This window comes from Podarcis melisellensis (genome assembly GCF_964234715.1).
Source record: "Podarcis melisellensis genome assembly, chromosome: 4".
Lineage (NCBI taxonomy): Eukaryota > Metazoa > Chordata > Lepidosauria > Squamata > Lacertidae > Podarcis > Podarcis melisellensis.
Window position 1 is genome coordinate 38907451 of NC_138531.1, and position 26023 is coordinate 38933473.

Consider the following 26023-nt stretch of genomic DNA (forward strand, 5'->3'; position numbering starts at 1 on the left):
CGGCGAGTTGTCGCGAGAGTTCTGCAATAGCGACGTGCTTGGCTGAGCGCTGGTAACCGCGGCAACGAGAGCCTTGAAGCAGCGGTTGGGAGCGAGTGGCAGTTGGGAGTCGGGGCGGGACCTTGAGAAGCGCGTCTGCGCGAGGCCGTTGGAAGAGGCTCTCGTCGCGCCTCAGAGGCGACTTCACGGCCGGCCGCTGCCTCCCCTTTTCTGCCCGTGTCAGAACTTCCCCGCTCTCCTCGCCACAAAATAGACCCTGAAACTCGGAAGGAGGAGCTGAGAAGGGGCCCACCGCCGCGCCTCAGGAGTTGTGCCCGGCCGGCTTCCTGAAGCGCCTCTCCTTGACCAGAGAAGCGTAGCCGCTCCCTTTCGCAGCCGCCCTCGCGGTACTACCAGGCGGGCGGGGAGCGGAGTGCGCTTCTCGAGGCCGGCCAGAAAGCAGGCGGGGCGCGAAAGGTCTAGCAAAGAGGTGGGCTAGTAGGAAGGGTCGTTTTTTTAAAAAAACGTGCTCTGGACTGCGCGCAACTCGCATTGTTATTATTGGTATTATTTAGAAGGTGTCTGAAGTTTCCTAGGGACTACAAAAAAGGTCGGGAGACTCAATCTGTAGACTAGCTTACCCCCTAGTTCGTTACACAATTGAACAGACACCGTATTGGGGAATGGGTAGGAAACGGGGAAAACCCTGGTGCTGCCCACTTCTAACATGGCCTGTATTAAATTCGGTTGCATCTAGTAGTTAAATGAAATCGGCAGCTCGAATACTTTCAGCTGTGACAATAGCTCCTCCTCCAGGGCAAGAAGATGTATTTTTTTTTCTCTTTCTTTCCCCACTCGCCATTTACCAGAGCAGTGGATCGAGATAACAGGGAGGCAAACTTCCTTACAGGATGAGCTGTTTGACAGAGGAGCATATTGTCTCAGGTGGTGGTGGTGCATGCACACAGCCAGGGCGTTTTTTTGGGTGGGGGGAGGATTTATGTAAGGGGGTAGAACCAAGCTATCTGTGATGTGATTGGTCAGTTAAGTATTTGTATTTACTTGATTTAGGGGTAGCAGCTGCCTCTCATTGGCTACACCTATGTGGTAGTGAGTTCTTGTAGGTGTTTAAGTAGAGATGGCCGTCACAGGTGTTGTAATCCGACATTCCTGATCTGGTGTTGAGCAGGTCTAAGATGACATCTCAGATTCCTTTCAGTTCTGTTATTCTAGAATCTTAAAACAATTGTGTCACCACATACGTCATTTTTTTGTTGATTCTGAATGTTATGCATATCGTAATTTTTCACAGGCAGAACAATCTGAGTCAGCCCCGGAAGGCTGGTCACAACAAATTCTCAGTTACACCCACAGGCTTGCCAACCAGGATGAAAAGCAGTGTTTAGAAACAGAGATATGAAAGCTAGGAGATAAATGGCACCTTAAACCTAGGTTATGGGCACAACAACGGAATGTCTAGGCATGCTTTTTTAAAAAAGAATACAAAGCTGAAAATGAATGAACTACAGCTAAAATAATTCTATTCACTTTTCACATGGTGTCTAGTCCTTATCCTGCCAACCCTCCTAATATTCTTAAGCGGGTCTCTTTTCCAGTCTTCAGAGAGTAGCTGGAAGTGTGGAGGCAGAAAAAGGTCCTCCCCTTCTTCCACTCTGCAGTTTTAATCTGAAATCCTAGGCACAGCACTGTGGCCAGAGCTCAGAAACTGCTCATGCTAATGAATTTCCCTGTCACAAAATGCGCCTAGAACAATGGGAACTGGTGAAAAGGGAGGGGTTTTTTTTGGGGGGGGGGTTTGCTGCACCAGCTCTAAGCTGCCCTAGCAGAGAGTCACAAATCAGACCCCTCTCCAGAAAGTGGATGGGACTAAGATCCAGTGAATCCTACCCCACCTCTTGTAGTGCCCATTTCAGAGCCTCATGCTGGCTACTCTCTGTGGTAACACAACTGGCAGAAGCATTGCTGTGTTTACCACAGCTGTATAATGCAAGGGTTGACTTCGTTGTGACACTGGTCAACTCACCCATTGGGAATTGAGCCTATTTTATCTGCTATACTGGCCTAATCCCCACTTCTGTTTCTTGCTCATTTTAGAATTGGAAGAATATCGGGAGGTGGGATGGAATGTTACGTACATTTTGTGCACAGTAAAAGCATGTTTTAATGTATGGTCCTAAGTGTACTTATTCAGAAGTCACTGAATTCTATGGGCCTTGTTCCTTGGTAAACACACATAGGACTGCATTCTAGTTCTATTTTAGGGGCATTCAAAGTATGCTTTTGATGTACCGGTTTTCATTCATACAGAATATAACATTAAAGAATCATGCGCATTAAAGAAACAAAATAATTATAGAAAGTTCATTAGGCTGTTCAGACTTCAGTAAGGCACCCTTTTTTAATTATGATGTGTGTTTCAATCCTACCTTCAGCCTTACTTGCTTTTGTTACCCTTTACACTTCCTCAATCCCTAGTCAATCTCCTTGCAAACCCATTTTAAAATTTCTATCCCATTGGGATCAAACCTATTCATATAATTTTGAGACCTGCATTTTTTAAATGAACAAGTCTCCTGTTCTTTGCCATTGCAGTTTCAATGCTTTGAATAGAACAGCTGGCAACAGAAGAACATAGGAAAGTGGCTTAGGTATATAACTAATCATGTCTGTTTACTTCCTTTGTTCAATACTGTTTTTGTAAGGACCAGGATGTTTGTTGATGGTAAATGTAAGCTACACTTCACTAATTGATAGCCCTGCATTTGCAACTCAAATAAACATGCTGATTTGATGCATGCTGCTAAGAATCACTTAAGATTTTGAAATTCGGGGTTTTGATATGCGATTATTAAAAGGTTGGCAACATTTCTGTTACCATGGCTTGTGTTTTGGGTTGTCTGCAAAAATAGCAATATTGTTTATTCATGTTTTCAGATCCTAATGTCTTCAGATGAATTTCCAGCTCTGTCGCAAGATGAACTCCGGAGAAGACTATATCAGACATTTAAGAGCCGAGGAGTTTTGGATTCACTTAAGGTATTTGATATAATTAAGCAATATTAAAATAAGGGTTTTAATTTATTAAGCAGTATTTATACCCTGCCTACTCACTGAAATCCTCAAGGCAGCTTTCAATATATTTAAAGCACAATAAAGTAGACATTGATATAGTAGTCACAACTGTAGGGCAAAGGTGTATGTATATAAGCCATGAAATTATGAGATATATTGAAAGAAATATTACTGCCAGATTTTCTCTTGATGTATTGCTTGACTGTTCAATGCGTAAAGCATTATACACACCAGTGTAACACAAGGTTTCAGTACACTTAACATATCAAAGTCTTAAACTTTAAAAAAATTATTTAATGTTTCTTTAGGGACGTGGGTGGTGCTGTGGGTAAAACCTCAGCGCCTAGGACTTGCCGATCACATGGTCGGTGTTTCGAATCCCCGCGGCGGGGTCCCAGCGCCTGCCAACCTAGCAGTTCGAAAGCACCTCCAGGTGCAAGTAGATAAATAGGGACCGCTTACCAGCAGGAAGGTAAACGGCGTTCCTTGTGCTGCGCTGGCTCGCCAGATGCAGCTTATCACGCTGGCCACGTGACCCGGAAGTGTCTGCGGACAGCGCTGGCTCCCGGCCTATAGAGTGAGATGAGGGCACAACCCTAGAGTCTGGCAAGACTGGCCCCTACGGGCAGGGGTACCTTTACCTAATGTTTCTTTTTCACTTTTTCTTCTAGAAATCCCAGTTAACAATAATATAATTTTTTCTTTGTGCCAGACACAGCTTCGAAACCAACTCATACATGATCTAATGAATCCCATTTTAAGTGGAAAAATTCAGCCACAAGCTGTTTCTAGTGAATGCAGTTCATTGTTAATTGGTGCTTCTAACAGTCTGGTGGCAGATCACCTGCGCAGATGTGGCTATGAATATTCACTGTCTGTATTCTATCCAGAAAGTGGATTAGAAAAGGATAAGGTAAGTACCTTCTTTTGAAGAATGTTAAATTATGCTCAGTACATAAATGAAGTCCTGTTTATCCAGTGCAGTTATTACATTGTCTATCATCCTATCTAGACCATCTTTAGTCCAAAAATGCATTTGTCATTTTTTAGTAAGTAAGTAAGTAAGTAAGTAAGTAAGTAAGTAAGTGTGGCCCAGTAGCAGATCTCAGCTATCTTACTGAACACACACACACCGGGGCATGCACACATTGACCCCCTAGAATCCTCAAACAATTTATAACACCACCACTCCAGAAGAGCATAATAGTGTGTGTGTGTGTGTGTGTGTGTGTGTGTGTGTGTACATTTTATATGTAACTACAAACAGTCCAAAAGTGGATTGGGTGTAGGAAAGCCTGTTGACTTGCCAGCAGCAGGAGACAGAAGGATCTGTTTCTGCTAGGATCAGGCCTTTAATTAGTCTTGGAAATCTCAGGAAGAAGACATTATGGGTATGTACAGCAGGATCAGGTTCATCTGTGTAGGGCAGGCACCCTCAAACTCGGCCCTCCAGATGTTTGGGGACTACAATTCCCATCACCCCTGACCACGGGTCCTATTAACGATGGATGATGGAAGTTGTAGTCCCAAAACTTCTGGAGGGCCGAGTTTGGGAATGCCTGATGTAGGGTCTTCTTTCCAATGCCTACTGAAGGTCAAATGGTCCCACAAAACATCTAAAGTACAGAGAAGAAACCACTTCAGAATGAATGCTGCTGATTGCAAAGTTAATTACAGTTGGATCAGCCAGCTTAGAAGCAGTCTGAGATATGTTATGGTAAATTCTAGGAAATACTTTGTGCATTCATGACTAAGTGACTGTTTCTGAGCCTCTGAAGTTGAGACATTGTGTATGTGTGAACTCCTGTGTGTGTATGCAAGAGTGAATGAATGTAAGACTCAATGCGAATCATTGTGAAACTGTGTTAACCTCTGAGTGCCTATGTGTTTGGCTGCAAAAGTGTGAATGATGGCATGCAATAATTGGCCTTGATACAAACAGTGAAGGTATATGTGACATCCCAATCATTATCTCATTTTGATTTTGTTGGCTTAGTTGTTTAACTTTTTGTTTTGATAATATGGATTGTCAAATGTATAATTGAGAGTTATCCGGTTTCTTTATCTCCTTATAAAGGCGCTCACCATGCAAGATTTACTACAGCTGATTAGGATCAATCCAAAGACTGATCTTTACAAAGCACTGGTAAAATAATCTTATTTCTTGCGATCTTATTTTTTGTTAAGCATTGTGTAGATAAGAATGTAGTCAAAATCCTCCACCTGCACTGTGGAAAAGGGTTAGGATAAGGTGGTAGAGACCCTTTGCTTCACTGCTGCGAAGCCCCTACTGCACTCTGTGGAGTGGGAAACCATTAGTGGTTGTTCTCTCACTGGCAGAAGCCTTCAGAAAAGCCCCAAAGGGAGTACTGTGGGATGCCGCCTGATCCTCAGACCCCTCTGGTGCACCTGCCTGGAATTCACACAGCAAAAAAGGGGGAAGGATATGCCCATAGCTTTTGCCCTGGCCAGTGGGAGTGGCAGGGCTTGGGGCGTGGCAGCTACTCTGCAGCTCTTCAGATGGAGCTCGGGACTGCGGTATAAATTGACTAATTTTTTTTTGTTTTTCCAGATTTCAGCTTCAGAAAAAGAGAATACAAAAGGTACAGCTATAATGTACATATATTCTAAGTAAGTTCAGATTGTAGGCCACAGTCCAAAGATATTGTGTGTGTTTAAAATTATGCACACGTGTTTAAACAATTTAATTAATTGTTTAAATAACAGTTAACTGAAAACTTATACCAAAATGACTCGCGACGAGATGACGGAGAGAAGAATGAGGCCGAGGAGGAGCTGGCGCCGCAGCAAAAGGCTGCTGTAAACGCCCCCTCGGAGGCACCTGGTTGGGTGCCTGCCGAGGGGCGAGAGTCTTTAACTGAAAACTGGGTTTAACTCAAAACCTCCAGGGTAGGCTAATTTTTTTAATGTTAATAATAAAAGTACAGCAGTTAAAAACAGATGGAAACATTTGACATTAAAATAAGTGACCAGTGGTTTCTTTGACATTTTCACATAAGCAGATCCTGCTGCTGAAGAGGCTAGCTGCCGTTTGGAAGAGACGAGTTTGAACAGCAACTTTGGATAGCATACATAAATATTTAGACAGAAAAACAAAATAATGCACATTTTGTGGCCACCTGAAGCCTGTGTGCAGCAATATCAAAATATAATACAAATACAAGAAAAAGTATCATCAGTAGCCATCACAGACCTTGCTAAACAAAAAAAAATTCTGCATGTGCTGGAGTTGCCTCATTGTTGGCGCATGCCTTATTTCTAGGGATGACAATTTGGGGGAGTGGACACAGCCAGGGAAGGCCCTCTTCCTGTGTAATCCAAGTGGATGTCTTCTGGCTGTGGCTTATCCATGAAGGCCTTTGTAGGTGATGTTAGGGAATGGGCAGATTTGCGTAGGTGAAGATGTTCACTTTGATAACCTGGTCCCAGATTGTTTAGGGCCTTATACATTAATACCCAAAACTTGGTGCAGTAGCAAATTAGCAGCCAGGGCAGTTCCTTTAAAACTGGTAGTAGATGTCTGCACCCATGCATATCAATTAGTAACATAACTGCTTCATTTTGCACAGCTTCTAGACCAATGTTATGGCAGCCCCATGTAGAACACATTGCATTAAAAGAGTATTGAGGTTAGATAATCTGCTTTCTCCAGGAGTACCTGGAACTGGGCAGTCAGCACACTCTCAAACAACTTCCCCATAATATGCGTGTTGGCAACCATATGTACATGTTATATGTTAAAAATGTTGTACCTGTATTGAAATGTTTCAGATATTTTTAGTTGTTTTTTAAAAAATACTTTTATGTATTATTTGCTACCATAGGCTCTTTTTGAAGAAATTTTAAAAATAAGAGGGACAGCTTTTTTTTCTTTAGAATTGTTCAACTTCCATTCATTGGTACTCTTTTACTGTTGCAAAATAATATTTATTCCTTCTTGAGTTTGAAACTTGTCATTTGTTGGAGAAGAGATGTGTGATTAATGGTGTATCTCTAAGGCTTTCTTGTACAGATATTAACTGAACTGATAGACCATAGCCTGCATAAGCAGATCTGCAGCACAGAAACTCAGACCAGTCCCACACCTGGTAAAGAATCTCTTGGTAAGTAGAGTTACTGCAGTTGCTTTATCCTCAGACTTTAGCTACAGTGGTACCTCGCAAGACGAATGCCTCACAAGACGAAAAACGCGCAAGACAAAAGGGTTTTTCGTTTTTTTTGCGTTGCTTCACAAGACGATTTTCCCTATGGGCTTGCTTCGCAAGACGAAAACATCTTGCGAGTTTGCTTCCTTTTCCTTAAAGCCGTTAATACCCAGCGATTCCGCGCTCCGCAAGACGAAAAAATTGCAAGACGACACAACTCGCGGAACGATTTAATTTCGTCTTGCGAGGCACCACTGTATTTATATATTCAGCCTTAAGAAAGAGAATACTGTAGCATCTGTTCTGTAGCCTTGCTTTCATACTGCTTCTGACATAACTCTTTACTAACTGGAGTATATGTGCACCTTTTTACCTTTAAAAAGCATATAATCCTTCAAAAAAGTTGGGAAAGCTTTTAGCTAAGAAGGAGTTGCACATACTTATATATGTTGCAGTTTCTAAATGTGGATCAAAACATAATCATGGGTTCACATTTCAACACAATATGGTTGTGAGTTTTGTGCTTTGAGAGAAAACAGAAACATTGAAAATGGTGTCTTCCCTACAGAGAGTTCTCTGGAAAGATAGGTATGTGATTGCATAGGTATGTACTAGACTGGTCCAATGAATTTGCTACACCTAGCAGCTGCACAAGTGTAGAACAAAAATAGCAGAATTATCCCCCCCCCCCAAAAAAAAATATCTTGCAGGGTTAAAAAGTAGACTAATGTATACACCAGTCACATCATCCTCTTCTACTTCCTGCACCTGCAGCCCAACTCTATGGTTGTGGGAAGTTTCCATTTTAGCCATTGCAGAGTATCCTTTATCATCACTGTACTGTATACTCCAAAACACTGCATAGGACAGAAAACATATTTCAGATGAACAGATATAACACAAATCAAATACTAGCCCAAGCAATCTATTCATAGAATGAAAGTTAGGATGGAATACAGATGCAGTCTGGAGTACAGTGGCATCTATTTAAGCTGGACATACCGTAGTTTCAGGCTGCTAGATACCTGATTTATTTCTATATTGTTTTCTCACTTCCATTTATTCCTTGGTGCTCTTTTTAGTAGAGGTTCGTCATAGCTTTATGCTTTCAGACCCTTTCCCCCTCAGCAGAGGCAGGGGACCTATTAGTTTGGCCTTCCCTTGGAGGCTGATGGCTTCCAGGTAGCTCTTGGGGATTTTCCGACTCATATGACTGGTGCTTCTTTTGAGGCCTTGGCTAATTAGTGTAATATGTGAATGGTGCAGGGTGTTGACACAGTCAGTCACCATTGAGTGCCCTCTGCCACTTTTCAGTGGTTACTTCCTGCTTGTGGAATGCTGTCTAAAGGGACTTTTGTCTGGTGCTATATTTATCTGTTAGGCACCAGGCAAAGACTTCCTTTTAACCTAAGCTTTAGGTCATTAATTTGAAGATTTTAAAAAGTATTTGTGGGCTCTTTGGGGAGGGGGCAGGATCTGCAAGACATGTCTCTTATTTCTATAGATGTGTGATTTGGGATTGGGAGAGTTATTGATGGTGTTTATTGTAACTGGTTTTAGTATTTCTTATGTTTCCATGAATAAAGCAACCAATAAATATAAATCATCATTGGCATCATAGCATAATAAAATGAAGTAGGAGAGCTGGCCCCTATAAAAATGTCAACAATGTAAATTTCTTTTGTTTAGTATGATCACATATAATGGAACAATGCCTTTTATATATTTTTTCATAGCTGAGAAACTTCAACTGATTGATGAACAGTTTGCAGACATGTATCCTCAGTGCCACAAATCTGAGTCGTTTGAAGTAAAACTTGCTGAATATAGAAAAGAAGTAGAGCAACAGCTTCAAGAGGAAATGTCTCAGAAGGTGAAGGGAAATGGGAGGAGAGGCAATGATGTTTTGTCAGTCTTAATGCAGATTTTCATGTGCCTATTTGATGCTTTTGTTAGTACAACAATTTACTTATTCTCAGAGTACACAAAATACATGAAGGAAAAGCAGAGGACAAACATTTATTGAGCAAGACATGGCTGTTTACATTATGATTAGTAGGAGTAATCATTGGGATTAGTTGCAGGATCAACTAAATGCTCTGTCTCAGTTGCTTTCTCACTTAACGGCCAAACTTACATTAAACAGGAGATCTGTGATTAGATCACTTTTTCTTTAAAAACTGTAGGAAGTGACTTGGATCAGGGCTATAATGTGGCTTAATCCTTGCATGCATCAGTGCTTGCTGCAAATGCCTGTTCACCCAACAGCTGCTTTTAGGAAAAGGAAAATTGGGAGATCTGATTAGTTGTAGAGCAGTGGATTTACCACGGTACTTTATCACATTCTTACACAGGAGGGATTTGCTAGTCACAAGAATTAGCCATCTACCTGTGATCTAATGTTTTTATGTGACAGTTGACACTTATAATTTTATTTTGAATGCCGCAGTTGCAACACTTCAAAGAGGTTGAAATAGCCAAAATTAAGATGGACGAGAGAGCACAATCCCAGAAAGAGATTTCAGAGCTTCGTAAAGAATTTGAAAAAGTTCACAGAGCCAAGTCAGAGGCTCTAAGCTCTCGAGAAAGAAATGCTATTGAGAGGCTTCAGAAGCAGCAAGAGGTAATGTTTGAAAAAATTGAACTAAATAGAATGGAGGAGTTGGGAGTTTTTATCCTATATCAATAGCCATACTGGGAAATGTATTGGGAGTGACTATGTATTTTGCTTGCAGGTTACTTCTATGTATCTTCCATTGTGGTTTATTCCTAATCTGCAATTTGTGCCAAAAAATGTGACCACCTGCTATTAAAATGCACTGCATAAGTAATTGTGTGGGATGCTGTATTTGAAAAAGTGGAAATGCATCTTCCATGTCCTAATATTTGCGTCTTATTCCCTTCGCACTGTTATCCACTGAAAAATAAATAAATCATAGAACTCTTCCCATAACTCATAAGATACCTGTTTTACCTAGTTGTAACTACTGCTAAGTCTTCTAGTAGTAACTAGTTTTATCAGCAAACTGCATAATGAAGTGCAGGCACTTCCAGCAACCAGTTAACAATAGAATGCTAGTTGTGAATACAGCCTTCCAAATCTCATATAGAATATGCAGCTGTTGCTACATTTGGGGCTGCATATAATACAAATATGTTTTTCCCCAATAGATTGATGCAAGGGAAATTTATCTGCAAAGGCAAAGCCTGCTGAAAGATATTGAAACAGTAAGATCCCGAGAGGCAGAACTGAAGCAGAGAATAGAAGCTTTTGAACTGTGAGTTGTTAAACATTCATATAACTTTAGTTGGGGGAAAACCACATATTTTTCTTGGCCTTCTAAATGCTACGGTTAGTATGAAGCTTCATTTACTCTTATTTCATTAAATGTAATGTTACACCTCTAGAAACAGTATTATCCAGCTGCTTTTAGCGGCAGAATTGTTCCCTATTAACTGAGTTTTATGGTGTTTCATCGAAAAGTTGGCATTGCTTTGACAGTTTGTCTTGAAGTCAATACATTATTTTGTTTTTTAATTAAACCATCTAGATACTGACAACAGTGCATGTTGATGTTTTGCCATTAGTCCTGATGTATGTTTAGGAGAATATGGGTTTGTGGACTGCTTAGAGGTTTTCCATCAAATAAGTATGTAACTTTAGTCAGTTAAATACATACAATAAATAATATTTAAGCATAGTTGCTCAGAAATCCATAATTAACTGATTAGGCAGTGTAAGTTTGTCGCCTTTTAATTCCCTTTCCCTCCCCTTCAGTTTAATGATAGATGAAAATCCCTCTGATTACCCAGAAGAGGGAGCTGGTGAACCTTTGAAATAGAGGAATAAGCTTCATCCTCCCTTGTAATTCCTTTACTTTCAGCATTTGCAGTCCTAAATAATTAGTTCGTGAGCCAGTGTTGTTCAAGATTTCCTGAAATCAGTAGTATATGTTCAACAGTAGGGTTGTCAGATTTAAGGCCTAATCTTTACCACAGCCCACATTTAAATCTGTCAGGGCTTGGTAGCTATGCTGTAAACTATCTGAAAAACCAGTGATTGCTGCAGTATGCTTTAATACAGGCCTCTGTGCTCATGCAGTGCGGAGTGTGGAACTTGTAATTTGCCAGCATTTTCAGTCAAACCGGAATGGGTAATAGTGACCCTGGAGAGTTGTATGGCAGGGTAGTTTAAGCTGCCAGGATGTTTTTTGTTTTGTTTTGACATAATGAAGAAATTTGGGGTGGGGAACTGCCATGTGGGAAGAAGATTAAGATGATGATAAGTTTGGGATTGACTATGGGAAGTAGCATAAGTGCTGTTAAAAGTGGCTTTGCAAAGCACAGTGTGGGTGGAAGAGTTTGGATGGAGAGGGGTATTTGAAGAAGCTAATACCCAGCTTTACTGCTATTCTTGCTCTAAACAACTGATTGGAAGGGAAGTGTAGTTACAGAAGGGAACATTTGAATATGAAACTATTATACACATGATTAGCCTTTGCTTTATAATATAATTATGGGAAATGTGGGGGTCTGAAGACACATATCAACTGAGTCACTTTAAACCTACCAAGTAAAAACATAATAACAAATCAAATAGCAAACTTAGTTCTCCATGTGTGGGTACTTAAGATGGCTGCATCCACATATGAGGGAGATGGTAGGAAGCTTGGTGAAAATCTCAAGGGTTGCAGGAGTACAAAAAAAAGAGAGAACTTAAAAAAAAAGAGCTCTAATGGGGTGGCAGAATATCCATTTGCTTCTTAGCTCAGCACACACACACACCCCTCCCCAAGAGGCCAGAATATTAATCCAAGATTATTGTTCTAGGCTGGCCAGGGTCTTGGACAAGAGCACTCCTAGGCACATTTTGAAGCATTTTGTTGTGAGTTCCACTGTAATAAGAAGTTCCCCATCATGTTTCTGATGCTTCTGTCACCTGATTTGTTCTGTTAGGATTGTTTTATTGTGCATTTTCTTTCTTTGCTTCAGAGCTCAAAACCTTCAGGAATCAAAAAATAAAACTGTAGAAGATGCACTTCGTCATCGAGAGGTGACTGTGAAGAACATTGAAGAGACTTACGACCAGAAACTAAAGAACGAACTCCTAAAGTAATTAATTTGCCTGTCTCCTTCAGTGACTGCATATGATGCACATAGAAAAGTAGTCACATAGTAAAGACAAACAGAATATACTAATAAGTGAAACATTTATGGAGCATTTTTATATACTAGGGATGTATCTGTCAGTGTGATGGGAAGAGATGGAATTTGGAGTTCTTGCCCTATGTACAAGAGGAGAGTAATGGAAGCAGCAAGCCTATAGAGGTTTCTTGTTCATCCTCTTGCAATGACCTGAAACTCTACTAGGGCAGGGGTGACTAGCTCACAGGTTGTATTTGCTCCCCTATATTTTTTTGTATTGTACTTTTTTGTATGTAAGATGCCCCCATGTGTAAGATGCCCCCTATTTTGGGGGACCCAAATTTAAGAAAATGGGGGAGATGGCACAAAGTTGTTCAGCTTTGGGGGGGGGGGGGTAGGATTACCCAGGGTTGTTGAGCTTTTTTTTAATGCTGAAAATCGCTCACCCGCACGTGCCTTGTGCCTCTCGTCTGTTCCCTCGCTGGCAGAAGCTGCCAATCGCCTGCCCAATTGCTGCAGTGTTGGCCAATAAACACCACCCATTGACACAGCAACCAATAACACGCACAATAGCCACTGACAGCCATGACAGAACCAATCAAACGTACATCCTATGCACTCCCCTTGTATAAGACGACCCCCACTTTTTAGCATGATTTTTAGAGAGCAAAACCTAGTCTTCTACACAGAAAAGTACAGTACTTTACACATTGCCCATGCCCACCTCTATACCTCAGTCCCTGGAGTGCTGACCAAAGGGCAATGTGATCCTCTGCCTTAAAAAGGCTAGCAATTGCTGTTTTAGGGATTTAGATTTTAATTAGGAGATGCTCAAATATTCAATATTTAATCAGGAGATGCTCAAATATTTAAACTCAGATTAAATTTTGTAGGGATGTCATGATTGAAGGAAATGCTGCTGGCCAGAGTACACAGATATACTGGCCTCTTTCCTCCTGTGCCAAATTTGAACAAAAAGAAACCAAGTGTGCAGTTTTAAGCAAGCTTCAATTGAGTTCATCTGCTTGGATTCAACTAGCTGTCAATTGTGTTTAGGACTATAATTTTATATATGGGTTCTCCCTCTGATTTGTATCTGAAGATTGAACATGGTTAGTTATCTAGGATAAAGCTACTATGACTTTAGCTATAAAGACACATGGAATTGAAGCTGACAGTGCTTAATCAATTAAAAGTCTTCAGTAATTTGGCAACACTTTGCAATGCTTTTTATTCCTAGGTATCAGCTTGAACTAAATGAAGAATACATAGCTAGAACCAAGAAAATTACTGAAGATGAGAAAAAAATTAAAGGTTTTTTTTATATCTATCTATTTAAAAAAAACCCCTACCACTCAAAAACAAATGTTTGACTTTTATTTAATGAAATATGTCTAATATAAAACTTTCCTGTTTTTGACCAGATAAAGCGATGCTTTTGCATGAAGAGACCATTTCTCTTAATTCAAGAAAGCAAGAATTTGAACATGCTGTATCACATTCAAAAGAGCTTGAGGTAGCTAAGTTAAAATGTCTGTTTTAGCAATATATTTTTACAACCTTTATAATTCAGATAAATAAATTATCCTGGAAGAGGTCTACTAACTGTTCCCCCCCCCCCCCAATATGGTATTTATTTCCAGCTGGAAATAGATTCAGTCAAGGCTCAAGTTTTATTATTAAGCAAGCAAAATCAGTTGATGACAAAAAAACTGGAAGAATTCTCAGATTATCCAACACTAAAAGAAGAGAAAATGGAACTTCAGGTGCAGAATAAGCTACTCAAACAACAGTTGGAAGAGGCGCGCAATGAAAACTTGGAACTCCGAGACAGTTAGTGTGAATCCAACATTCTTTGAAAAATTTTATTAGCAAGATTTGCAAAGAAAATACATTTTAGAAATGTAATAGCATGTCTGCTCTTTTCTTTGTTTCTCTGTGTTAAATGTCTATTTGTTTTTCTTTTGTATTTCTGTCATAACTAAATGGGTTTTTCAGGGTTTTCATAGTGCTTCAGGAAGTAACTCCTAAAGTCCAAAACTACTTATCTGCACCTATCTCTTTGCAAGACTGTCACTGACACCTATTGAATACACCTATTGAATAGTGACAATGACATCAATGGGCTTTCTTTAAAATTGTGTTTCACAAGATATAAAATCTGTAGTAGCTAGCCAAAGGCTAAAACATATGTGCTTTGCTGATTATATACAAATGACTGTGATTCAAGCAAGGAGCTAAAAAGATGACCTCAGATATAGAGGGACCTCAATTGGCTTGGTTATATGCCCTTATTATAAGTTGTGTATGCCAATGTATATCTTATGTACTTGAGTGTTTTGATGCTCCAGAGGCTAAGATAGCCAAAAACACAGAAGAATGACTCAAGTTTTTGAAGGAGATTCACCAATAGGACTTCATAAGGCCAATCTGAAGTCCACTGTTTGCTCCTCTCCTTGGTTTGTTGTGCTATGCTGTCCTCAGTATCCATTTTGATTTGTGCAAAACCCACATCAATGCTTTTATGATTATTGGATGGAACTTTATTAATCTTTTGTTAAGTCCTGATTAATGCTAAGAAGGATGTTCAGTGACTGCCTGCATCCAGGGCTTTCCAGGTTAAACCATTTGAATCATAGCACAGAACGCTAAAGAGTGTACAGTGGTACCTCTGGTTACGTACTTAATTCGTTCCAGAGGACCGTTTTTAACCTGAAACTGTTCTTAACCTGAAACACCACTTTAGCTAATGGGGCCCCCTGCTGCTGCTGCTGCTGGTGCCGTGCCGCCGGAGCACGATTTCTGTTCTCATCCTGAAGCAAAGTTCTTAACCCAAGGTACTATTTCTGGGTTAGTGGAGTCTGTAACCTGAAGCGTATGTAACCCGAGGTACCACTGTAGTTGGATGGTCTGCTACAGAGTATCTGTTTATCAGATGCAGTGTTTCCTGGCAAGATTAGATTTTAATTTATTCCTCCCCCCCCCTCCTATTTATAGAGTTAAGTCGGCCATCAGCTGAATATTTGGTCCTTGAGGCAGAGCTGAAAAGAGCAAAACATGCTAGGAAGCTTGAAGGTGAAGAATCTGACACTCATAAGCAGCTCTTGGAAAAACAGTTACAAAATGAGGTAACTACCATTTTGTTGTTGTTTATGCTCGTTCTTCTCGGACGCGGGTGGCGCTGTGGGTAAAACCTCAGCACCTAGGACTTGCCGATCGCATGGTCGGCGGTTCGAATCCCCGCAGCGGGGTGCGCTCCCGTCTTTCGGTCCCAGTGCCTGCCAACCTAGCAGTTCTAAAGCACCCCCGGGTGCAAGTAAATAAATAGGGACCGCTTACCAGCGGGAAGGTAAACGGCGTTCCGTGTGCTGCGCTGGCTCACCAGATGCAGCTTGTCTCGCTGGCCATGTGACCCGGAAGTGTCTACGGACAGAGCTGGCTCCCGGCCTATAGAGTGAGATGAGCGCATAACCCTAGAGTCTGGCAAGACTGGCCCGTACGGGCAGGGGTACCTTTACCTTTTTTAATGCTCATTTTTCTAAAAAATACTTTTTAAAAACACAATAGAATCAGCATAAATTCATCAACCACATTTTCCTCACTCCAAATTATTAAAGTCTAAAACCAATGTTAAAAAATACAATCTGATCCTGCAAAAGCAGTGCACACCCTCTACACTTGTATTTGCTGCTGAATTGAGAACTCTATGCATGATACTAAGTAAATTGTTAGTGTTGTAAATGCTTACTGTGATAATATTATACTCGAGGAATTAGACAACTAAATTCTCCCAAATAAAGGCCAAGTGAAGACTCTACATTCATGTTCTTCATTTCTCTAGATGAGGAACTGGTGCGCTCAAAATCGAAATATCTGTTTCTCTCTGCCTCCCTTCCACCAGTTTATTCATTTGAGACCTAGGGGGGCTGATTGCTCATTTGTAACTATATGGATTAGTTGCTTCAGTGTGTTAATGCTCTTGAATTAGTAAGGCATTTTGTCTCTGAAATCTTTTTAGATTGAACATTGTGTGCAGCTGAAGACTCAGTTGTCGGAATGTGAAAATACTATCAGGAAGTTAAATGCACAAATGGAAGACCTTAAGCTACAACTGAAACAGACACAGACAGGTTTGAAAAATCCTCTCCACTTTTGGGCTAACTCAATAAGATCAGGCTTTATTTAGAGCAATTTTATTTAAGCATTGGAGCAGATTAAAAGAATACACATGAAAAATGGCATGTATTGGGTTTTTTTTGTAAAAGTCTGGTATTTGATATTGTGATTTTTTAAATTTAAAACATTTTTTATTATGGAGAAAGATCTTGACCCTATGTAGACGATATCTGACAGTTCAGAAACAGAATCAGCAAAGATTCTTGTGGGATCTTAAAGAATAACAGTTTATTATGGCTTACAATTTCATGGACTAAAGGCTTCTTAATCAGAGCCAAGAAACGAAAAGAGTCCATGCAATTTTTAGCCAGAGACCTTCCATAACTGTATTTTATTGCTCCCAACTCAGATTTTCTTATTTGCCCCCCTTCATTCCTTTCTGTTACACCATTCTTTGTTTGAAATCACAATTTCTGAAATTGAGTTAAGTCCAATTTAAATGTGGCTTTCTGTGTATTTGGTTGCCCCCCCCCCCCCGCGCCTTGGGTACCTTACTATAGCTTTAAGAGACCTCATACTCCTCAAATCTTGAAATGACTAGGCAAATACTTTCATTATACTTCTCTATTTGGTTTTAAACATTTTATTCTTGTGTGTGTGACTGCCTTCTGCTGGTATAGGCAGCTCTTTGGATCTAACTCTCTTCTTTTGTGGCTCTGACACTTTCAGCTTAATCTGAATATTTTCTGTGCATTTCGTTTGATCATACTAACTTTAAAAACCTGAAATAAACTTGAGGTTTTTTGCTATATTAAATTATGTTGGATTTGTGTGTAGAATAACTATATTAAAATGTAAGGTAAGTTCAGTTTTCATTTTTGCATGCTAATTATACAGTGACCAAATCAAAATTTGTCTTAAATTGTTTTCTTTATCTCTATTAAATTCTTGCCTGTAGCATTAGAGAATGAAGTGTATCGGAATCCAAAGCCCTCTTTGGTTGATCGTTCTGTCATTGACTTGTTTGGTGACAAGACTGTACCTCCTGATATTTATATAGATGGTGCTTTCCTGAAAACACAGCCAATGGCTGATTTTATTGGAATGGGAAATGGTACAAGCCCCAGACATCATCACCACATACTGAAATCTAACACTTCACAAGATTCTGATTTAGAATTTGTAGCTAATACAAAGGCTAGAATAAAAGAATTGGAGAGAGAAGCTGAATATTTAGAAGAGGCCTACAGGAATTACCAATACAGAGCCATTCAAACCACAGCTGGCCCAGCAAAAACCACATTCTCTTCACCTATGGCAAGTAACTTTAACATGGCATCTCGCCAAAGACTTTGGTTTGCACAGGATGATCTATATTCTCAAGAATTACCCCTTCATTGCCAAAAAAATAAAAGCTATAGATGGACACCAGGAAATGGGGATCACTTGAAAGATCATCTAACCCCTCCACGGAAGAAGTCTACTTCTAGACGTCTGTCTTCTACTCCTGTTTCCAAAGCAAAGAGAAATATTAGTAACAAGCTGTTTTCTGAAGGTAAGCAATTTGATATTCATGAATTATGAGTGAAGTTGTTGCTTTGTGTGGATATCAAGAGCTACTGGTATTAAGAGTTTTCTGCAGTAATGTTTCCTTCTCTTGGTCTATTTCTACTTGCTGCAAACATGGAAATGCTGTTTTACTTCTAACCCCCTTTAATGCCACGCTATTTATCATTGAAACTGTTAGTCTTTTACTTGCTGACTCTCTGTAGTCTACACACACAGAGAGAGTATACTCTGATTAAACACTCTCTTGCTCCTGCTATTTAATCAAAACATGGAGATAAACGTAAGTGAGAAGTACTGTGCAGAAAAAATTCTTTTGTATTTTTTCCACAATGAACCAATTTTTTTCTAATCTGAAAACCAGTGTTAGAGAGTGCCAAGCCTATCTTTAAAGCACCCAAAGTCTTCCAATGTTCCTGTGTGTTTACCCCTCCTTAAATTATTCTTTGGTTTTCCAGGAATGATTTCCTAATGCACATCACTGGTACAGTGGTACCTAGGGTTAAGTACCTAATTCGTTCTGGAGGTCCGTTCTTAACCTGAAACTGTTCTTAACCTGAAGCACCACTTTAGCTAATGGGGCCTCCTGCTGCTGCCGGGCCGCCGGAGCACGATTTCTGTTCTTATCCTGAAGCAAAGTTCTTAACCTGAAGCACTATTTCTGCGTTAGCGGAGTCTGTAACCTGAAGCGTATGTAACCCGAGGTACCACTGTATTAAGTGTTTTGTTGCTTACAGTAGCTGTTCAGATACTATTGCACAGTAATATGTGGTTGCCTTCTGTTCTGCAGATACAGTTGCCTCATCTTTTGCTGCCCCTCATCAGAATGCAGACCAGCCTCTCTCCCCCATTCAAAGAACAAGCAACCTTTCATCTCCTGAACATGCTTCTAATATATCAGTTTCTTCTTCCCCAGCCTCCTGCAAACAAAAACTAAGGTAATGTTTATATAGTGGCGAAAGATCTCCAGCTATGTCATGTCCCATATTTGTATGTTACCTGTTGATATCCGTAATCAAACGTTCTTCCAAGAGCATGGTTTATCCTCAGGCACTTCAGTAGTTACAGTATCTTTTTGTGTATTGCATTTTTAATACATTACAGAACCATGGAGAAACATTTCCTAATCCCTTACACAAGCTGTGTGTGTTTTTTGCTGCTGAAGGCTGTGCCCTTGCATTCAAAAAGAGATGGAGATAGTAGTCGGCCTCTAACATGCAGACTCGGGGGTAGTGGTGAGTGAGTAGAGGTTGCTTAACTTTTGTGGGTCCATATCCTGACCATGTTGTTCCACTTTGAGAGCTGTATCCCATAAGAGTTAGTGTGTTTGGTAATACTGCACCAGGAAGAAGGTAGAGAGTACTGTACAGTGGTATGCAAGTTGATAAAATGATGAGGCAACCTTGCTATTCTGAATATGAGATCATGAGTTTAGATATTGGATAGTATGACTGAAATCTGAATTATTAGAACACTTGGACAGCATGGAAGCTGTCATCCAGGCTATAGAACCTTGCTATGGAGGAACCGCGCTATGGTTTTCCCCCTCCATACAACCTTAACTCAGTTTTCTGATGGTTGATGCTGGCATAGGGAAGAATGTACATAAAGGCTCCTCCTGCAAGAGCAAAACAAAGAGCTTTGATAAACCTTTCTTGTAACTAATGTTCATGTCTTTGCATGTTATGCCCATGGTGTGCTCTGCAGATGTGACACAGGCCTATTAACTTAACGTTTTAGAAACTTTTCTAAACTAAATATAATCACTTTTCTCCATCTCTTTCCTTCCTTTTAGTCTTCATCAGCAGCAAGGTGAAACTCAGGGTGTTAGTGACTCTGCAAAATCTGAGAAGCTCCTGTATAAAGACCTTGGAAATGATGACTCTGACCTTGGAAATGATGAGTCTGCCAGTAAATGTAAGTTTTTACTATATTTTTCAGAAAGAAGCAATGCAGAAATTTTATATCTGGGAGCCACCTTTTTTTAAAAGCCAGAAATCTCTTAAGTATGACTCTTTGTTTTTTTTTGGCTTTTCATAACTTCTCAACCTGTTCTAAGGAAATGGGGGTGCCTTTTAAGCCACCCCTTTTACCAGGCAACTGTGCAATGGTCTTAACATATAAAATGCATAGAACTGAAGCCTAGCCTAATCCTTGTGTGTGTGTGTATGTATGTGTGCAAATGTTAGTGGGAATGGTATTGGACATTGTATGATGTGTACATTGTACACATTGGGCTTGGGAACCCACATTAGTAGAAAAGCAAAATATGCAGAAGCTGAAGCTGTACAGGTTATATTGGTGAGGCCTTTTAAGATCTCCATTGCTGGCATAGGCAAAGTATGAAGTCAGAGCTTTGGGAAACTCTGGCACTCTCCTGATAGACATTTTAGTATATTTGATGTTTGCCACAACCTGGAAATGAAAAACTAGAGATAGTTTAAAACTGAGCTTTCCAAACTGTGTGTCGTGACACATTAGTGTGTTGGCTGCAGTGTGTAGTTGTGTCACGCAAATGCTCCTTGCGCTCCTTCCGGGGCTGGAAACGGATTACTTTAACTCCCAGTTTGCTAGTAAAACTGAATTACTGTTTTGCAAAATAATGCATGTCTTAAATGTGTGTCACCAACATGAAAAGTTTGGAAAGCTCTGGTTTAAAACTTAGAAGATGTGATGTAAAAGAATGAGATGTAATGAAAGTGAAAAATGTTTGAATTGGATAATGCACAGGGAAAACCAGTAAGTGCATGAAAGAGAGGGTTACAGCACTGGATATACAGTTCAAACTATAATTTGGGTTGGACAGAACTATTGAGGGAGTGCAAATTAAAGCTTTGCCAAAAAAATGCAACTATAACTTATTGGCTTGTGCTGCTATCACACAGTTCCTTGTATTGATTCTCTCAGTGTTTGTAGATTGATATGAAAGGATGGATGGGCACATGTGTACACATGTATACATTATCACTGGCAGCAGAGGCTTGGCTGAGGAGGGGGGGCATGGTATACAAAAAAATTGCAAGATGTGTGGCATGCTGCATGTGACAGGTACCTCAGACTAATCGTCTGGATATTGAGCCTGTAAATTAGCTAGGTTATATTTTGATATAATCTGTATTGGGGATGGAGAACCTTTGGCACTTCAGATGGTATTGGACTGTAACTCCCATAAGCCACAGCCTATGTGGCCATTGCTTAGGGGTGATGGCAGTTGTGGCCCTTCAGATGTTGCTGTTCCTTATAAAAACAAGATGTATATAATAACAGTAATGAAAAACCTGATATTAAAAGATAACAGACTGCTGCGTTCTGACAGAACCTTTCTGACAGTGATGTTTATGTATGGTGATAGAGGAGTTGAAACAACTGGAGAGGGACATGATGCTTGCAAGCCCCACCAAACACCAATAAACTTCAGCCTGAGAAGAGGCAAAACTATAGGAAACTTGAAAGTTTTGTTTTATGGAAGTGACTCAAATGCAACCAGACTCTCCATATTTTGCATTCATGCTTGTGTCTCATTGGTGGATTTTAATCCTACAAAGTCCACATTGAGTTGAAGCTGTTTTGACTCTTTGCTTAGGAAACATATTGTAAGAACTAGTTTCCAAGCCAGACAGTCCCATGATTCTGATTAAAACAGCCCATTTGAAGTTTCTTCATTCTTAGGGTAATGGTTGGCTTGGCCAAGAAGAGCACTTAATTAATGGCTTGCACTTATGCATTCTGAACTCAGTCATTCCCACACTGTGTCCATTTCTTTGCCCTGCTTTGATAATTGCAGAATAATGAGGGCATTGTTCCTACTTCTCCTCTAGATCAAGAGGACATTCCAGAACAGCTCGAAAGCGATGTGTCACATCCATCTCACATTGTTAGTGGAAGCCATGTTCCGGCTACTGTGCCAGCAGCGGGCACTTCACAGCAGGACATAAGTGAGTTTTCAGCTCAAACAAGTGTGAATAGCCATTTTAGATGGCTTGTTTATCAAAGTATATGGAAACTGAAGCTTTTGCAGCTATTGTCTGAAATACAGTAAATGGTATTATTTTAAACTGGCTACTGTCCATAACAGAATATCTTCATAATATATTTCAGTTTAGAGCTGCTTCAGTCAACTTAAGAACATAATTTTTAAGCTTTTCCAAACCTGTAACAGGAAGGCACACAATTATGTTAGACATTTGAAGATAAGGCAACAAGGGTAGAGGGCTTAACAAAGGAACCTAGGGGAACTCGAGATGGGTGGGGAGTGAGTTTGATCGTGACTATTCTCCATGCATAATGCACCACTTTCAACTATTTGTGTGGAAAGATAGGGATTCCAGAGGGCAAATGTTGAGAGAAACAGAAGCTCTATGAAGTTACATGTTTCTTGTTTGCATATTGGGGCAGCTGAAAGGGTAATATTTGTGACAGGGAGCCCTGCAGCAGTCCTCTTCTCAAGCTTGCTGTTGCTGTTAGACAGCTGTAACTGCTGTAATTGAAATTTTGTTTTGTTTTGTGACATTTCAACAAAATGTACCCTAACCATTAATACATTTCTGTACCCTACTGCACCATCATGATGACTAGGCACAGGCAGGTTTTCTGTAGCTTAGTGATCTTGCACAGTCTTATGTAGAGAGTTTATTGGGCAGCCATAGAGTTGGAAAATCACCAGTATACATTAAATGGAGGTAAAGGAAGCTGAATACAGTTTGTGCAGGACTTGACATATTCTGCTTCTCTGGATTATTAGTCTTTTCTGTGCACTGTTAAGTACCTATTTGTTTGGAATAATATGCATCCATATACTTTAACTGTTTGATTTAATGCTTCAGAATGCAAAACTGTCTTTCTTTGCTTAATTCTGCCCTCTATGTATTAGGTGGAGCAGAAATAACAGCCCTGGAGAAACAAAAGCATCCTGAAGAACAGGAGGAAGAAGAAGAGGAGGAGGAGGAGCAAAAATGGGAAGAGAGGGAAGGAAAAAGGCAGCAAGAGAGGCAGGACACTTTGGAAAGAGAGCAAGGAGAACTGGAAAAAGCAAATGAAGAATTGGTAATGCATTTCAGAGTCTTGGTGATTTAAAATAGTTATTATAAACTAAAGAGTACTTTCTTTTTCTGGACTAGGACTGTAGATACAGGCAGCCCCCCCATTTACATGCATCCAGTATGTGTTTGATTTTGTAAACTCACATCATGCCGAACCCAGAAGTGACCTGGAAACGCCATAAAGACATCACTTAAAGGGCGCAATGGGGGTGGGGTGTTTGCAGGCTTTTTCAGTGGGTTTCAGTTATACGCAATTGAACCGATGCACACAGTGCCTCAGAACATAAACCCTATGTAAACAGGGGGGCTGCCTGTATAGACAACAGATCCTCAGAGGCAGTTTTGTGGAGTGGCCGTTGCGTGTAGTGTGCTGATAGAATTTCTGCAGAACTTGTTTTCCTTCCGGTGGAGATTGATAGATCAGAAGCTATTTGCCACCTGCCATTTTACCACCATATTGATTTGCCAGGGATATGAGTAAGCTGCTGTAAAGCTGCTTTAAATTGGGTTTTCCCTGCTCTATTATATCCCCACTATATCCCACCCACCCTGGTTGAACAGAAATCAAATTTATTATATTGGATTATTCATAGTGCCTTAGTACCGGTAAAAGGAAAGTGTTTTAGAAATAAAAATAAACCGGACAACCTTTGAATATTTCTTTTTGGAAGAAGGAGATGGTTTATAGAGCAGCTATTTTTGAAGCTCTGTGCAGAATAGGAATTTTTATAAATGATCACTTCTGAGAGTATGCTGTCTTGGGGTGCTCTGATGATAGGAGGCTGCAGCCCTGCTACTTCTAATGGCAGGCTGGAGTCCTTCCCATCCAGTGGACTTCCTCATGAGGAACTATGTGGTCAGCATTTCTTACCATTTCAGTAATAAAACCAAGATATGGCACATTAATCTGACACCACCAAAGATGGAAAGTAAACTGCATCAGTTGTTCTTAGTATATGTTTTGGGGAAAGGGACCAGTACAAACATTCTCTTGGAGAACTGACTTTCTAACAATACTTTGCATTTAGCTGTTTTACTTTTTTATGCAAGTATTTCTAAACCACTATATAAAATATCAGGACTGTGTGTAACATTAAAGACATAAAACACCATTTGAGAAAGCAAAATACAGATAATGGTTAAGGTCACTGGTAAATAAAAAATTAAGCTGCTACAGTGAGCTTTCAACATTAATAAAAGGCCTCCCAAGTGTCACCTGAAAGTCAATAGCAAGGGTGCCTGCTGAATCTGCTGGAAGAATGTTCTCTATAGCATGGGATTGCAACATCAAATGCCCAACTTCTAGTTGAGGCCAGTTGCGCTTCTGTAAAATGGGGGATTTGATAATCAAATGTAGTTTAGTTCTGGTTGAAGTAAGCCACTTATTGATTACTGTGAGGATTTAACTTGTGTTTGAAGAGACATCATTATTGCAGGCAATTTGCTGCAACTAATTTTGTGCTGTTTCTTATATATAGTCCTTTAAGAGCCTTATAAAAGTACAGTGGTACCTCAGGTTACATACGCTTCAGGTTACAGACTCTGCTAACCCAGAAATAGTACCTCGGGTTAAGAACTTTGTTTCAGGATGAGAACAGAAATCGTGCTCCGGCGGCACGGCACCAGCAGCAGGAGGCCCCATTAGCTAAAGTAGTGCTTCAGGTTAAGAACAGTTTCGGGTTAAGAATGGACCTGCGGAACGAATTAAGTACTTAACCCTAGGTACCACTGTATAGGATGCTGAGTGTAGGTAGGATTATGTTACCAGTGGGCCACATTTAAGTGGAGCATTCCTTTCTTCTCTGTTAAAATGTTTTATGGTGTTCATTGTTTGGTTTCATAAAAGTGTATGCAAGAGTCAGTGGAAACCGAGAAAAAGCATGAAGATGTGGCAGATATGGAAACCATTATCTCAAAGTCTGAAGAGCATGGTGGTGATGCTATTCCTAATCCACTGGAAAAATACATGAAAATAATACAGCAGAATCGGGAGCAGGAGTTTGCAAATGAGGTGATGTTGTCCATTATTCTTACATCTAATGTCCTGTGGTTAATAGGAGGTCTCCCATCTAGGTTCTGATCTGAACCAAATGCGCTTAGCGTCAAGAAGATGGTGGTTTAATGCACCTGAGATGTATTAGTTTGGGAACTCATATACTCCAAGAACAATCTCAGTAGTTCCTTTGTCTTTTTCACACTGGACAAGCAAGCATGCAAGATAGCCTGTACACAACCAACTAAAGAGTAGAACAAGATCTAATTAATTTAAAATGTTGAGGTCTAGCTTTTGTTGTATCAGAAACTTGGGATATAAAGTCTACCTTATGTTTCCCCCACTTGAGGTCATTTAATAGTCTATCGGCAAATTATTTCGGTTAATAACCAACAAAAATTTCCAATGTACTAGATTGTTGTTGCAAACCTTGTGGATATTTGCAGTTGAGATGATTCTTCTGCAGCTTGCTTTGCGGTTATCCAGAATTAACCATCTTCAGCTGAATTAATGATTAGCTTACAAGGATGGATTCCAAGCCATCATACTTCCTTGATTATAGCTGTTTGGCTTAATGAGTATATTCATGCATATACAGTAAATTTCTAGTAGCCACACTTGAGTTCAGCTTGGCAAAACCTGCTGTTTATAGCTACACTTTTTTGCTGTATGATATCAAATTCAAAAAGGAACAGTAGAATGTTAGATCCTCTCTGTGCATCAAAATATCTAGGACTGAATGCTGTAAGCAAGCTAAACGAATCACTGGAAAGCACTATCATTTGTTACTGTGGGGGTGGCTTACCTGTGGCCCTCCAGATGTTGTTGAACTCCCAACTCCTGGTCTGTGGTCAGTAATAATAGGTATTTGTAGTACAGTAACAGTTGGAGGTTCCCCACATCTGTTCTACTTTTGATCTCTGTTA

At 40.1% G+C, this 26023-nt stretch overlaps 1 protein-coding gene and 1 long non-coding RNA gene across 5 annotated transcripts in view; one reads left to right on the forward strand and one right to left on the reverse strand.

Moving 5' to 3' along the window:
* LOC309368003 overlaps positions 1 to 26023 on the reverse strand; it is a 371432-nt gene that overhangs the window by 54675 nt on the left and 290734 nt on the right. The window lies entirely within an intron of this gene.
* The window catches only part of OFD1 (OFD1 centriole and centriolar satellite protein), a 40195-nt gene continuing 14244 nt past the window's right edge, over positions 73 to 26023 (forward strand). For 2 of the 4 annotated variants that reach the window (XR_014167413.1, XM_081907535.1), the window contains exons 1-21: positions 73 to 469; positions 2935 to 3036; positions 3785 to 3985; positions 5150 to 5218; positions 5645 to 5675; positions 7092 to 7196; positions 8975 to 9111; positions 9688 to 9861; positions 10410 to 10516; positions 12231 to 12350; positions 13624 to 13697; positions 13808 to 13899; positions 14027 to 14216; positions 15381 to 15511; positions 16402 to 16513; positions 17458 to 18054; positions 18856 to 19003; positions 19861 to 19982; positions 21884 to 22000; positions 22936 to 23108; positions 24951 to 25115. Coding sequence is in view for 3 of the 4 variants with exons in the window: in XM_081907535.1 (XP_081763661.1) it covers positions 2941 to 3036; positions 3785 to 3985; positions 5150 to 5218; positions 5645 to 5675; positions 7092 to 7196; positions 8975 to 9111; positions 9688 to 9861; positions 10410 to 10516; positions 12231 to 12350; positions 13624 to 13697; positions 13808 to 13899; positions 14027 to 14216; positions 15381 to 15511; positions 16402 to 16513; positions 17458 to 18054; positions 18856 to 19003; positions 19861 to 19982; positions 21884 to 22000; positions 22936 to 23108; positions 24951 to 25115 (2961 nt within the window). In the remaining variant the exon portion in view is untranslated. The remainder of the gene's footprint in view (positions 470 to 2934; positions 3037 to 3784; positions 3986 to 5149; positions 5219 to 5644; positions 5676 to 7091; positions 7197 to 8974; positions 9112 to 9687; positions 9862 to 10409; positions 10517 to 12230; positions 12351 to 13623; positions 13698 to 13807; positions 13900 to 14026; positions 14217 to 15380; positions 15512 to 16401; positions 16514 to 17457; positions 18055 to 18855; positions 19004 to 19860; positions 19983 to 21883; positions 22001 to 22935; positions 23109 to 24950; positions 25116 to 26023) is intronic. The other 2 variants (XM_081907537.1, XM_081907536.1) reach the window with 2 other exon arrangements.